The sequence below is a fragment of the Ochotona princeps genome, chromosome 15, assembly GCF_030435755.1.
Source record: "Ochotona princeps isolate mOchPri1 chromosome 15, mOchPri1.hap1, whole genome shotgun sequence".
NCBI lineage: Eukaryota > Metazoa > Chordata > Mammalia > Lagomorpha > Ochotonidae > Ochotona > Ochotona princeps.
Window position 1 is genome coordinate 35,537,949 of NC_080846.1, and position 14,814 is coordinate 35,552,762.

The following is a 14,814-nucleotide window of genomic DNA, read 5'->3' on the forward strand; positions in this document are numbered from 1 at the left end:
GTGGCCTGGGAAAGCAGTCGAGGATGGCCCAAAGCTTTGGGACCCTGCACCCATGTGGGAGACCCAGAAGAGGTTCCAGGTTCCTGGCTTCGGATCAGCGCAGCATCAGCCGTTGCACTCACTTGGGGAGTGAATCATCGGACAGAAGATCTTCTTCTCTATCTCTTCTCCTCTCTGCGTATCTGACTTTGTAATAAAAATTAATAAATCTTAAAAAGAAAAAGAAGAAGTGGAGTAGCCAGGACATGGACCAGACCCATATGGGATGCAGGTGCTGCAGATAGAGGATTAGCTTTCCAAGCCACCCCACTAACCTCAAGATCTCTATTTTTTAAAATCAAGATAGACTTTTAATTTTATTTTGCATCACCTGTTTGAACTTGTTACGTAAATATAATGCATTATATTCTGTAATATAGGGAATGGCATGCTACATGCAGTTGGTTACTATTAGGGCTTGATTTTATTACCTAAGCTTCTCTCAGATGTAATGTTTCCACACTATTGGTAAAAAAAAAAGAAAAGAAAAGAAAAGAAAAAGAACAATTTTTTCCCACAGTCACTTATACTGAAAGTTGATTATAAGAATAGCTCCATCAACATCACCTGAAAGCTTGTTAAAACTACATAGATCAGACTATCCCACATCTTTTGAATCTTCCTTTCTGGAAAGATAGCCCTGATCAAATCCTGCAGGTGAGTCTGATACATACAGAAGCTAGAGAGACTAAGGACATGGTCCCTCTTCAGCTCTTCCAGCATCCATTGTCAAAGATGCAGTCCCAGAAGTGCCTCTTCCTTCTTTTCCTTCTTTCCTTTGGGCATCCCGACTCCTTCTTGTAACACTTGTGTCCTCTGAACTCCAATAACTGCTCCCAGTCCACAAGCTTTTGAGGTTTCTCTCAGTCTAGTTAGGACTAGCAGTGTAAGTCATTAATAGTGACACCAATGTCTTGGTTGCTAGTATTGACCACTTTTCCTAGCAGGGATTAAGTAGCTTCAGTTCAAATGAAATTCTCAACTATTGAAGATGTGTGCAATGCAGTCCAGTGTGATGCTGCATGAACTCTTACTCCAACACGATTAATGCCAATCCCCTTTATTCTTTTAGTACATGCTCTGGTTCAAAGTAAACTATTTATATTAAGTATAAATCATCAGCAATCCCAACAGTACTAAAAACTTTCTAAGGAAGAGTCAATGAGAAGAACACTTAGGGCATAAGCAAATACAGTGACTATTACAGATACCCAAGACAGAACTGGAACCGAACTGGGATATCCCTAGAGGCAAAGAAACCTTACATATTAGGTTTTTCATGCAAGTAGGGAGGTGAAGCAATAGGTTACATACGGAAGCACAGGGCCTGCAAAGAGGCTGTGGTCTGGTACAACCAAAAACAAATAAGGAGAGAGTGATTGGAGGTAAAGTCTTCAAGAAAGGTTAAAGGAAGATTTTTATTAATGATTCTTGCCAATAAATTAGAATTTTAGACTTTTTTAAATTATCATGAAAAAATTATAAGTATTTCTTTTGTCCTCTATTTTCTGTTGGTTCTGTATATTTGAAATGTTGACAAGTCTATTTTCTGTTAATTCCGTGCTATATTTTAAACAAATGTTCATTGTGTAATTTGACAGAACAATTTACTTTCAATTTCAGTTCTGATATTCAAATTCAGTTAAGAAAACAAATAATTTATACTTTGTAATATTTTATGCTTGTGTCATAGCAGAACACCAGTGCTGGGATACTGAGATATAAGGCTGTCATGAACAGTGAGGGGAATTATGCAAATATCTAATTACTGTACATTGTTATACTGATTATTAATATGATGAATGAATTCTGTTATGTTTATATAGGAATTTTTATGTCACATTTATAATGCTAAACATGTATTTCTGAGCTTTCCATTTTATAGGCCATTTACACAGTGCATGCTACATAAGAAAGCTATCTTAAGACAGATGTTGTTAATTTCTGATAACAGTTATGTATTGGTTTCATGTAATTAGTACCGTTACTTTTGTTGTTGAACATTAAAAATGAGAAGCTTTGTTGTGAATATTGCTTGTGGATTGGTCCCTTATGTCATTGAATATTATCATCTTCATCATATAGATGACTTACCTCTGTCCTTCTTTGTGAAATAATATAATAGGTATCATTTACTTTCAAATTTATATCCTTTTCCCTATACAGTTTAAAGTAATGAATTTTAAGAAAATATCCTTCAATATTCAATTAATTGGTTCATTTTTCCTAACTATCAGTATACTCTAAATTTGAATGAAATACTGCCTGGAGTGATAAAAGGATAGTTATTTCCTACATTTTCCTGTTTAAAATATCATATAAGTAATTGATATATGAATGTAATTTCTTACTTAAATACTATTTTTTAAAAGCAGATAGAATTTGCTATTAATGTTTTAATTAATGAAGTTTATACTAAACATAACTAACCCAAGGATGAGTTTAGCCTGATGTCCGTTGTTGATGAGTCTGTGATTGATGTTCGTTATTGCTATTTTCCCGCTATTTCACAGATTATCTAATTCTTAACATCCCCTTTCTTGTAACAAATAATATTTATTTGTAAAGAAAAATTGTTTTGGTTTGGCACTGTGGCACAGTGTATTAAGCCACTTTCTCCTGCACCAACATCCCATATGGGCACCAAATTGACCAGTTTCTCTACTAATGATCAGGCTCCCTGTGGATGTACCTGGGAAAGCAACAGAATATGGCCCAAGTGTTTGGGCTCCTGCACACACATGGGAGACTGGATGAAGCTCCAGGCTTTAGCCTGGCCCAGCCTCACTTTTGCAGCCAAATATGGAGTGAACCAGTGGATGAAAGATCTCTCTTTCACCCTCACTCTCCCTCTCCCCTCCCTCCCTTCCTCTCTCTCTGCGTGCGTGTGTGTGTGTGCGTGTGTGTGTGTGAATGTGTGTCTGTCACTGTTTTTAAATATAAAATGTTTTAGGAGATTCATTTATTCATTTCTAAGAGTGACAGAAAGAGAGGGTAAAAAGGAGAGAGGTGAGGGTAGAGAGAATGGGAATGAATCTTTAGCTGCACCCTCACTCCTCAATTGGCTGCTACAGCTAGGACTGAGCCAGGTAGAAACCAGGACCTAGCAACTTCTTCCAGGTATCCAACTTAGCACTGGAGTGCTTCAACCATCATCTGTCAATTCGCAAGAGCATAGCAGGGAACTAGGATAGAAGCAGAGCAGTAGGGACTCCAACTGGTACTATAGCATTTGATGTGAGCATCCCAAGTGGCAGGTTAACCTACTGCATGCAATGATATGTATTTTAATTTTTATCTCAAATCTACATATTGTTAGAATTAACATACATACAAATTTCATGAGCAATTCATTTTTATTTATAAATATCTTAAAGTATTTAACTGCTTACTTAGATAATATCCTTATCTCAAAGTTATGCTTCTATAGAAGGTGAGAAGGGTAGAAAAATTTAGAAAGCTGTGCAAAACACTTTGTTTATTAATTACATTGCATTATGTGACACAGTTTCATAGGCTCTGGGATTCCCCCAACCCCTCCCCGTGCCCTCCCCCATGGTGGATTCCTCCACCTTGTTGCGGTATTACAGTTCAAATTTAGTCAAGATTCTTTCTTTGCAAAAATATACCAAGCATAGAGTCCAGCATCTTATTGTCTAGATACATTCAACAGTTTCTTGGGGAGACCATTGCTGGTCTGAAGGCAGAGCTGGCAGAATATCATCCCAATCAATTAAAAGCCACAACATAACATCAACAACAACTTACAACATTATGGAATTAAATGACATGATATTGAGTAACCAATATATTTTAAAAATGCAAGTTCTTAACCACATCCTGTGACTACTTCATTGACATTTCAATTTTAGTTTATATACAGAACCAGCTGTTATACATCTTAAAGTGGCTATAGGGTACTATTCAGCTGTCTCGTGTCTATTTTCATTTTAGTATTTAGCAGTTTATAGTATTGAAGCATAATTTTGGTGAACTTGGCAGATTTTAGGATAGTGTAAACTGGCTTATAACTCTAATAAGGTATATGTCAGCAGTTGAGATGCAGACAAATATTTTATAGAAGTAACTACAGGATATCCAAATCAGTCTTAAAATCTCATCCTTTAGTTTTTAAAAGTAAGCTTTATAATCTTGTCTATTTTTACTCATTAATTTTTACTTATCTATGTTTAGAATTAGTTTAATCAAAGTCATGTCCAAGGTGTATTATCATTCTGTGAAACATATTTCCACTTTTAGTTTTTTAAAAGTTGGTCTGTAGTGGCTAAAAGTAATTTTTAACATTTATTAGATAATGGGCTGTTCCCAACAGGCACAAGAGAGCACTAACTAACTTTTACAGGTTTTCCTGTATCTGTGTACAACTCAGAACTTGAGAAATCACTCCTGTAACCATTTCAGTATTATGAAGTTGAATAAGCAATCAGGAAACCTCAAACAAGAAGAGTTCAGACCACAGTTGAACAAACCTGGCGATTGCATAAATGGCCTAGGCGTTTTCTTGTCAACTTTTGATTTAATTTTACTTAAACACACTCATGACATAAATATTAACATTTTTATTTTGCTGTTGATAAATCCCTAGCTATAAATAATTAACCTATTATTGCCAACTATTTGCAGCCTATGAGTTGGGCCCAAGTTTATGTTAGTTTCTTTTTTTACAGTGTTCTTGGCATAGTGTTATGTAAGAATTCCTTAGAAAGCCATGTGGTTTCCACTGAAGCAATTATTTTTAAAAATTCGTTTACTCACTTATTGAGAAAGGGGCAGATGGAGAGCTCCCACCCACTGAGTAATTTTCCAAATGGCAGCAACAACCAGCACTGGATTAAGGCAAGTCGTGGAGACTTGATCTCAAAGCAGATCTCCCGTCTGGGTGACAACACAGCTACCTGAGCCATCACCTGCTGGCTCCCAGATTTCCCATTAGCAGGAAGCTGGGGTGAAAAGCCAAGACTCCAACAAAGTTACTTCCCTGCTCTCCACATGCAATAATTCTGACCTTGCCAAATTGACCTCAAAGTCCTCTTAACTACGTGAGTTGGAGTAGGCATTGTGGCACAAAAGCTTAAGCCGTGCTTTGGACAGCTGCATCCATGTGGGGGTGCTGGTTCCAGTCCCAGCTACAACATACTTCTGAGCCACCTTCCTAAGAAAGGAACTTGAACAGTAGCAGATGACTCTCAAGTTCTTGGGTTTCTGCCACCCACGTGGGGGGCCTGGGTGGATTTCCTGGCACTTGACTTTGGCTTGAGCCAGCTCAGTGCTGCAGGCATTTAAGTTTTCATCAACAAACAAAAGACAAATTTCTTTCTCTTCCTCCGTCAGATAAGACAGGATTTAAAATAATATGAACTTATAAAATTAGTTCTATTTTTATTATTGAATGTAAGTAAGTTAATGCCAAGTCTACCTTTACATCTTCTTTAATTGATTTTTAGCAATAGCAAAGTATATGAAATGAATACACGTCAGTGTAGATACACATGATTTTATGCTTAGAAACACAAGCTGTTCAGATTCATTCCTCATATATCCAGCTTGAATAGTTTCTAAGAAGCTTTGTTTTTAAGAAGATTTTGAAGCACTCAGTGGGAGCCTTCAGTTATCTTGTAATTAAAGGAAAAATATATACAGTATTTCTAATGAGCATGTTGTTAGCTCTTAACTTCAGATCAACTTTTACCACCATCTTTACTTACATTAATAATAACTTTATTGCCTCATAATTAATGTGCTCTGAGTTGAATTCTGTTTGCTTTGATTTTTTGCAGGGCAGTTTCTCCTGGAAGAAGCTCGCCTCATAGAAGCGGCTGAGATGGCAAAGAAAGCAGCAGAACTGGATAGCACGGAGTTTGATGTTGTCTTCAATGCTGCTCATATGCTCAGGTTGGTTGTAGTGGAAGCTGTTGATTTAATGTACCCTAAAAGACAGGGTCCTGGCTTTAAGAAGGCAATTAATTTTACTGATTATCCTGTCCTACCAACACATTCCACATGCTTTCTTTGAACCATGCTTCTTAGCTATCTAAATATTAGCAAGAACAGTTTTATTCATTCTAGTTTGTGTAATAATGTGTAAGGCAAATGAGTTTTATTGAGAACTTCTCTTTTCTGTCCCTTTGAAATTGTTACAGAATTCACAAATCACATTTATTGACTCTAATGAAAAGCCTCCAGAGTTAAACATTATGCCAGTTAGTCAACAGCATTGCCATATTTTTGTTTTACATCAATTGTATTGAATATGGCATGTAGATTTATTTTGCTATATTTAATAGTGGAGAAGATTATGAAATACAAATATGCTTTAGGCCAGTGGTAATTCTCAAAATGACCCTGTAATCAACCTTGTTGCTATATCATTATACAAAATGTTTTTTGAGATTCTAGTGCTGCTTTGAATATTTTCAGAAGTTTTTTTTTCCCAAAGGCTGCATAAAACATAGCATTAAAATTAAAAGAGACTGACATTGTGGTATAACAGGTTAAGCCTCCACCTGCAGCACTGGCGTCCCATTTTGACTCTGGTTTGAGTCTCAGATGTTCCTCTTCCAGTCCAGTGTGCTTCTAATACACCTGGGAAAGCATCTAAATATGGCCAAGTCCTTGACTCCTGCATCCATCTGGGAGACCTGGTTGAAGCTTTTGGCTCCTGGTTTCAGCCTGGAGTAAGCAAGCCATTACTGCTTTTTTGGGAATGAGACAGCAGATGGAGGTCTCTGTGTGTCTCTTCCTTCTTGCTTTCTATAACAGTGATTTACCAAAAAAATAAAATGAATGTTTTTTAAAAAAAATCGTGTACGGCCAAGTGCAATGGTCCAGTGGCTAAATCCTTGTCTGGCAACTGCTGGGATCCCATATGGGTGCCGGTTCAAGCCCAGGCTGCTCCACTTCCCGTCTAACTCCCTGCTTGTAGCCTAGGAAAGCAGTAGAGTCAGGCCCAAAGCCTTGGGACCCTGCTCCTGCATGGGAGACGTGGAAGAAGCTCCTGGCTTCTGGCTTCAGATCTACTTTGCTCAGACTGTTGGGGCCACGTGGGTAGTAAACCAACGATGAAGATCTTTCTCCCTATAAATCTGGATCTGCAGTATAACTAACTCACAATATAAATAAATCCTTAAAATTTGTGTGAATATAAAAAAGTGTCTTAGGAAGTGGTGCTTTAGGTTCAAGTTTGAGTTTATAAGAAACTCAAATGATGAAAAAATTGTTTAAAATCAGTTGTTCTGTTTACAGTATGTGTGCCCTTTTACTCATGCTGTTAACTTGAATTTCACTCCAACACCCTAAATGTTTTTGCTAACTGACATTCACATGGTTGCCTCAGTGCTTGGAGTTTAAGGATACATTTGTAATTATGTTGGAAAGAAAAATAATAAGGAAGTTAGTTCATACTTGGGTGACTCTGAGCTGAGAACTTTTAGAAAAAACAGGAGGAGCTATGTCTTTTCAAATTTCTATTTGGAGGGATGGAGTTGCACATACTGGTGTAAGAAATAATGCAGAAACATTTCCTGTGGGATTTACCCACTTTCCCCTGTGGAAATATCCCATATAACTACAGTGTATTGAACAACCCACGACATTGACATCGATCTAATCCACTGGCCATTGCTTCCCAAATTTACTATTTTAAGTGTGTATGTGAGAATAAACCCTTTTAAAATTAATTCCTCTTCCATTTTCTTGTCTAATTTCTAGTGAAATGGCCAAAAATGATCTACTTGTATCAAACAGAAAAACTACTCAGTGCAATTTTTTGAGTTCTGTTTCAATGAGACTAGATTGGAGGAGGTGAGAGCCTCAGGCCAGGTGTCTGTGGACAACTAGTTTTTAGGAAAAGTGAAATTTGAGGAGTATCGAACACACCCAGTTCAGCTCTGATTAATACTTGGAGCTCTTCCTTTGTTGCAAAATAGATTATTTATTCTGGCAATTCAGATAGCAAAGACAAGTTGGACTTAGCAAGCTGTAAAGGACTTAGGCAAAGAAGATTAATGTTAAAAGCACAAGAGAAACACGTAACATGTACAGTAGGCTTATCAGCACAATATCACCTGTGTTATCCTAACAGGATACAAAGGTAGTTGGAAAGGAAAACATACTACTACTAGCAGATGAATAGAATTTGTATATATTATGTTAATGAACGCATTACACAATATATGAACTAGTGGTTTAAATCAAAGTTGTGGCTGTTTCCATGAAACTTAACAGAAAGTATCATGGGCATGAAAATGATGCCTGAAAAGCTGAAAGACTGAATAATTCATTCAAAAATATGTGTAAATATGCCCATGATTATGTTTAGATGCTTGTATGAATATTTGTGATGTGTATACCCTCATCCATGCTTTATAATCATATAGCCTGTCTGTATTTTACACACAGAATATATGTATATATACTCAACCACATAGTCCTCACTAGGGCTTAGCATTTATTAAAATCCAGGACGTGATTGTGGTGTTGTGGCATAGTAGGTAAAATCAAAGCCTGCAAAGCTGGCATCCCAAATGGGCAGCAGTTTGTGGCCTGGCTGCTCCGCTTCTTATCCAGCTGCCTACTAATGGCCTGGAAAGGTGGCAAAAGACACTCCAACTGGTTGGGCCCTGCCATTCAAATGAAAGACCTGGATACATTTCCTGGGTTTGGCCTTGTCCTACCCTGGAAGTTGTGATATTCTAGGGAGTCAAAAAGCATATGGAAGGTCTCTTTCTATCTCATTTGTTCTCACTGTAACTCTCACTTTTAAATAAATGACTGAATCATTTTCAAAAAATCTAGAAACTGTACCATGCAAAAAGAGCAAAGTGATGTCTCATTTCTTACAAGATTCCCCTGAAATACATGTATCTCTCATTTTGCTAACTTTGAATTCAATCTCTTGAAGTTTCCTTTGAATTTGGGAGCTGAATCATGTGCAGGAAATTGGAAAATGAAGAAAGGGGTCTGCCTTGCTTGGGAAAGTGGGACCTGCATTGTGGCTAATTGCCAGATGTATTTACAAAGGAAGATGATCACAGATGTGGAGAGATCTCATGATGAGCGTTGACAACACACAGAGACATTTTTACTACTTCAAATAAGATGAAAAGCACTAGACACCTCCAGATGAGAGTACTTAAAAAATAAGTAAGATTGGATGTTATCAAAAGAAAGCATCAAAGGAGTTTAAAATGCTAGAACTCGGTGGAGTTGTGTCTATTGAGTTGGGAGAGGAAGCCATTGAATCAATTATTCTGTTAGAAACATTTTATGAGAATAGATTGCTGGGTATTTTTTTTTTTCAGTCTAGATCTGGAAACCAGAAAAAGCATGCATATATTTGATTCCTGAGCTGAAGTCTAGCGGTACTGAAACCCCTCTATCTGACTTACACCATGCATAGCTTCTGGTGAGGTTTTCATTATTGCTATTATGTAACTCACCAACTGATTAATCAGAATCTTGTATTTATTTGGTCATCTATCTGCTTATCCCAGTTTCATGATTATAAAGTTATCTCAGATACTAAGCAAGATAGAGAAATCTCCCATGCAGGACTCCTAGCCCCGAAATGTTCCCAATAGCCAGGACTGATATTCAGGCCAATCCAGGATCTCATTCCAAGTCACCCTCATGGACAGTAGCAACCCAGTTACTTGGGCCACCACTGCCTCCAAGGATCTACATGCCCAATAAACTAAATAAACTGGTGCCCAAAATTAGGATATAATACGCTGATAAAGGATGCAGGTATTGAAACTGCTGGGCTGAACAACTGTCCCATATTTTGTGCAGATTGTGTATCTTCAGAGTAGAATGTAATATTCCCATGTTACAGGTGAAAATATTGAGGCTCAGAGTCGGTTGCCTGTCACAGTCAGTGAAGCTGTGATTTAAGGGTGGTATAAAACAATGCTTGTTTGCACTGTTTCACATTGGCTTCCTAATGTTCTTGCAACTGGCAAGAAAGAACCTATAATTCTTGAATAGAGTTATGATGGAGCAAGGATTTATAGCAAAAATGGGGAGTGAATTATCTAAATTCTAAGTAATGAGACCCCTCCAATGTTAAAATACTGGTAAAGTTATGGTAAAGTTTAAACATAGATTCTTCATTATTGGAGAGACATTTCAAAGGCTACACAGATTTTTGAAAATCAGAGTGAATCATTGTCGTTTCATTTCTCTGCTTAAATAACAAAATATGGAAGTGTACATACCTATATATATGATTTAGAAATAATATCTGCTTTATAGATTCTCCTAAAAGTAACAGACTTTAAATGCACACCCGAGAAAGCACTTAGCTATCTCCAAGCCCCTATAGACCATATGCTTTCTTCCTTAACACTTCCAAAACTACCAAAAAATCACTCCAACATCACTGACATTTTTTATCATACATTACATATTACTGCCAACTGTTGGCAAAGGAAGCCTAATTTCAGCTGGCTCCTAGTTAGCTGTAACATTTTTAAAGCAAAGGATAGTGTCAGATGAGTTTGAAAGTGGGCATCTCCCAACCCAGGGCCTCTGAGATGTCAATGTGCTTATGAATCCTGCACCACTTGTTAAATGCATACCCTAGAGCTGGGTAAGCTGTCACCTTCAGTGCCAGAAGACCAGGTGAAAGAGCCTGCTTCGGTGTGAATTGCTGCACTTCCAAGCCAGCTCGTTAATACTCCTGAGAAAGCAACAGAGGATAGCCTGCATTCTTGGAACTCTGTCCCCCATGTGGCAGACCCAAAGTAGTTCATGGCTCTTGGCTTCTGCCTGGACCAGCCCTGGCTCTTTCTGCCATTTGGGGAGTGAACCAGTTGTCTCCCCTTAAACTCTGCCATTCAAGCCAATATGTACCTTTTAAAAAAAAGTCAACATTCCTTGGTGTCACTGCCCTGCAGCGATGGACTTGGTGCATGGAGCCAGTAATAACACGCGTGGACTCTGACTGATGGTCAAAGCCGAAGTTTATTAGTGGCATCAGACTTAATACACTGCGGGTCCTATGGGATAAGGGAGGAAGTATTGAGCTTAAACCCATCAACTGTTTCTATGCTTTTGTTTGGAACTCCTTTTGTTTTGTATATTCCACCAAGTGTTCTCATACACATGCTGTCCACTCTACTGTTCTCATACAAATGATATCCAATCAGTTATACAAAAGGTATCCATTCGGTTGTTCTCATAACAAATATTATCCAATCAGCTGTAATCCTGTGCTCCCTGACCTTATAGGGTCACATTGTCCTCCTACACCTTGGTTTCTTTTTTGCTACATTTCTTTATTACCTTTCTATCCTCTATTAGAATAGGGACAGAGAAGTACAAATCAAAAAACCCACATTGAATGTTAACAGAAATGTTTGTCTGATAAGGATTAATGGTCATGAGCAAATAATTGTGTGAGTTTCATTGAAAGATTATTTATGTTCCATTGTTTTTATACATGAGTGACTCTGGTTTTGCTATTTTATAGATTTTCCATACATTTTATGTCTTCATTTATTTCATTCCTACGACTATTCCAGCTAGCCACTTATCAACTAGAATTTAAGTTTAGTGCTGCTATGAGTAACTTCAAGTTGAGCATCATGTTAACTGTTGGCAAGAATCCATGAAAATTCAGCTACTGTTTCACTCTACTTTTTTGCTACATGAGTCAGTATTCTCTCTAGTGAAAAAAATATTGAAAATAATGACCAAGTCATTGATAAAATATTATTATTCTAATGAATGGGCTAAAATTGATGTTTTACAGCTGCTAATAGTTATAGGTAACAGGATACTTTTAATATGACCAGACTGGTTTTTATATTTTAAAGAAACCAAATTTAATAGTCTAACAAATATAACAAAAACTGTATTAAAATATAGGTAATTGTCATTATTTTAATTCACTTGCCTTTAAACATTTCATAACATATTGTTATTCCATAATGAAATTGCTCCCCAAATTGCTTTTATATATTATCCTATAGGATCATTATTCCAAACCCAGCACAGTAGCCTAGTCCCTGAAGTCCTCAACTTGCACGCACCAGAATCCCACATGGGCACTGATTCTAATCCTGTCAGCCCTACTTCCCATCCAGCTCTCTCCTTGTGGCCTGGGAAAACATTGGAGTACAGCCCAAAGCCTTGGGACACTGCATCCACGTGGGAGACTCAAAAGAGGCTCTGGTCTCATGGCTTCTAATTGGATCAGCTCTTGCCATTGCGGTCACTTGAGGAGTGAATCATCGGATGGAAGATCTTCCTCTCTGTCTCTCCTCCTCTCTGTAAATCTGCCTTTCCAAAAAATTAAATAAATCTTTAAAAAACAATGCTCACCTCTCTACATCCCTCCTTAACAGACATGCAGGCATGGTTTTCTGCATTTGTTGAGTTCACACAACACTGAAGCGTACTGTTAAAAAAAAAAGAAAGAAAAAGATCATTAGGCTACAAGCTTGTATTCCAAAATATTTTTCTCTTAGAGATTAACACCAGAAGTAGGGATTAGAGAAATGAATTATAGATATATATTTTTGATTGGTTTAAGTTTTATTTTCTCATGTAAAAACTAGAATTCTTCCATACGCAAATGATGAAGTTTGTTGACATTACTTTTGGGGGGCTTTTTTCTCTGAGCCTACCTTTTCGTTAATAGCAGAAAAATAAAATCTAAAAAAACTCTAAAGCATATTCTTCCCAATCCAGGCATGCTTTGGGAATTCAAGGTTTATTACATAACCTAGTTCCCAAATACCATCTTTTCTGTTTCTAGTTTTTTAGACTTTCTTGAGAATGAGCTGCTGGAGTTAGTGTAAAGAATGGAAAGAGAGAACCAACCTCACGAGATGGATGGTTCATGAGAAAGGAAGCCTCCATCTGCCTCTCTAGTTGATGTAGTTTATTGGTGTGATCATTTCATCTTTATTCTCTAGATATGTGCCATACGATAATATTGATCTTAGGATGACATTTTTGGTATTAGTGATGTTTCTTTCTCACTATCTCATTTGTGGCTTTGTAAGGTGTCTCTTCATCTAGTCTGTGAAAGAGATTTCTTCCATAGCCAGTTGCTGTTACCCTTTAGTAACCTTCTAAATCATCCACTTAGACCCATGGAAACTTAGGTATCCCCTCAATATCCAATGCACATCTCCTAAAAAAACAAATAGTATGCTGGAAGTAAGAAAACCTGCCATGGGCTTTCGTTTTTCATATCTTTAAAAGTAGTTATTAAATCTATGCTTCATAGTATAGATTTTAACTGGTAAAAACTGGTAAATGAAAATAATCAACACTTGGGTAGAAGATTTGTGAATTTTCTGTCACAGAAAGGAGAAGGTAAAAGAAAGGATATAAATATGCTGCTAAAGCACCTCTATCCTTGCTTTATACAGACATATTCTAGAAGTCTTGGGAATGTGAGTCCTTTAATTAGTCTTCAACAATCTCATGGGAGGGGTTCCTGACAATATTGAGTAATTTCCCTACACATGTTACAAAACATTGCCAATTTTCAAACTTGTGCTAATTATTCTTTTATGCAATTAGGTGTGCTGATCACTTAGAAGGTCTTTCATGAGTTTTAGTGAGACAAAGATAGAAATGAGCATACGTTCTGTGGGCAGACCTGATGCACTGTTCTCTTTCATGTGCTGCCATAAGTACCTGCTGATTAGTAGTCAGTAAACACTATTTCATATTAGAAACAAAACCCTAGGGTGAAGATTTTTACAGTTATATGACAAGTGTAATAAATTCTAAGAGCTTTCTTTCCATTTTCATTAGATCATCAATTCTAAGTGTTTCAGAAATTAAATCTCCTGAACTAGACACCTCTTTGGGGAATTAGACCACTAAAGGATATGAAGACTTTAAATAATTAATAACCATTTTGGTAGAAAAATCCATTAAAGTTGAGTTGACTATTATTTTAAATGCATTTCATTTAATGGGACCCCATTTCTTTTTTGATCCTTATCTAACTCATAAGATGAATGATCATAAAGGTGAATATTAATGGTAACAATACTTTCCATGTTGGACATCTATTGGTTGATCTTTCTTCAAAGTCAGTTACATCTTTGTAGTATTAAGTTACTCTAATTTCCTACCTCTGGGCCTTTTATTTTTCTCTGGAGAAAACCCTTCCAGGGCATGACCTAATGAATTCTGGTTCAAATTTCTAAAGGACTCTGAACCAAAGTGATTCTGTCATTTAGTGGAAGGGAACCTTCATTAAACACTCCAGTGAGGGAATTTTTACTGTTTCATACCAGACTAAAGTACTTTTCTTGACATATTAAAATCGAACTTTAACATTTATGAGAATATAAATTGCAACAGCACATTGTAACGTATCAGTGGTCTAGCAGAGCGTTAGGTAGAAGTTTTTATGTTTTTTATAACCTCCATTAAAACTAACTATTTCTGATTATTTTTTCTTTAAAAATTAGAAAGCTGTGCTTTGCTGTCTGAAGAGATGCTATCTTCAGTCATTCCTATATGATTGTGTGGGGTTTGTCTTCATGGTTTTTATTTACTTGACGAAAGTACAGCAGCTCTGTAATCTGTAGCTCTCTCTTTTAAAAAAAATTTGATTGTGATTTTTTTTCTAATTGAGAAAATGGAATGTTTTCCTCTTTATTGGTGACCTATGCACCACCTTGTCTCAAAATCTTCTTGGCACTACAGCTTCAAGAAAACAGGACTTCATTTTAAGTGCAGGTCCTGTGGCCATTGACCACTCCTGTCACATCAGAATCATGT

The 14,814-nt window shown here is 36.9% G+C and overlaps 1 protein-coding gene across 1 annotated transcript in view; it reads left to right on the top strand.

Moving 5' to 3' along the window:
• TMTC2 (transmembrane O-mannosyltransferase targeting cadherins 2) overlaps positions 1–14,814 on the top strand; it is a 373,997-nt gene that overhangs the window by 314,246 nt on the left and 44,937 nt on the right. The window contains exon 10 of the mRNA XM_058673524.1: positions 5,838–5,952. Within this exon, the coding sequence (XP_058529507.1) occupies positions 5,838–5,952 (115 nt within the window). The remainder of the gene's footprint in view (positions 1–5,837; positions 5,953–14,814) is intronic.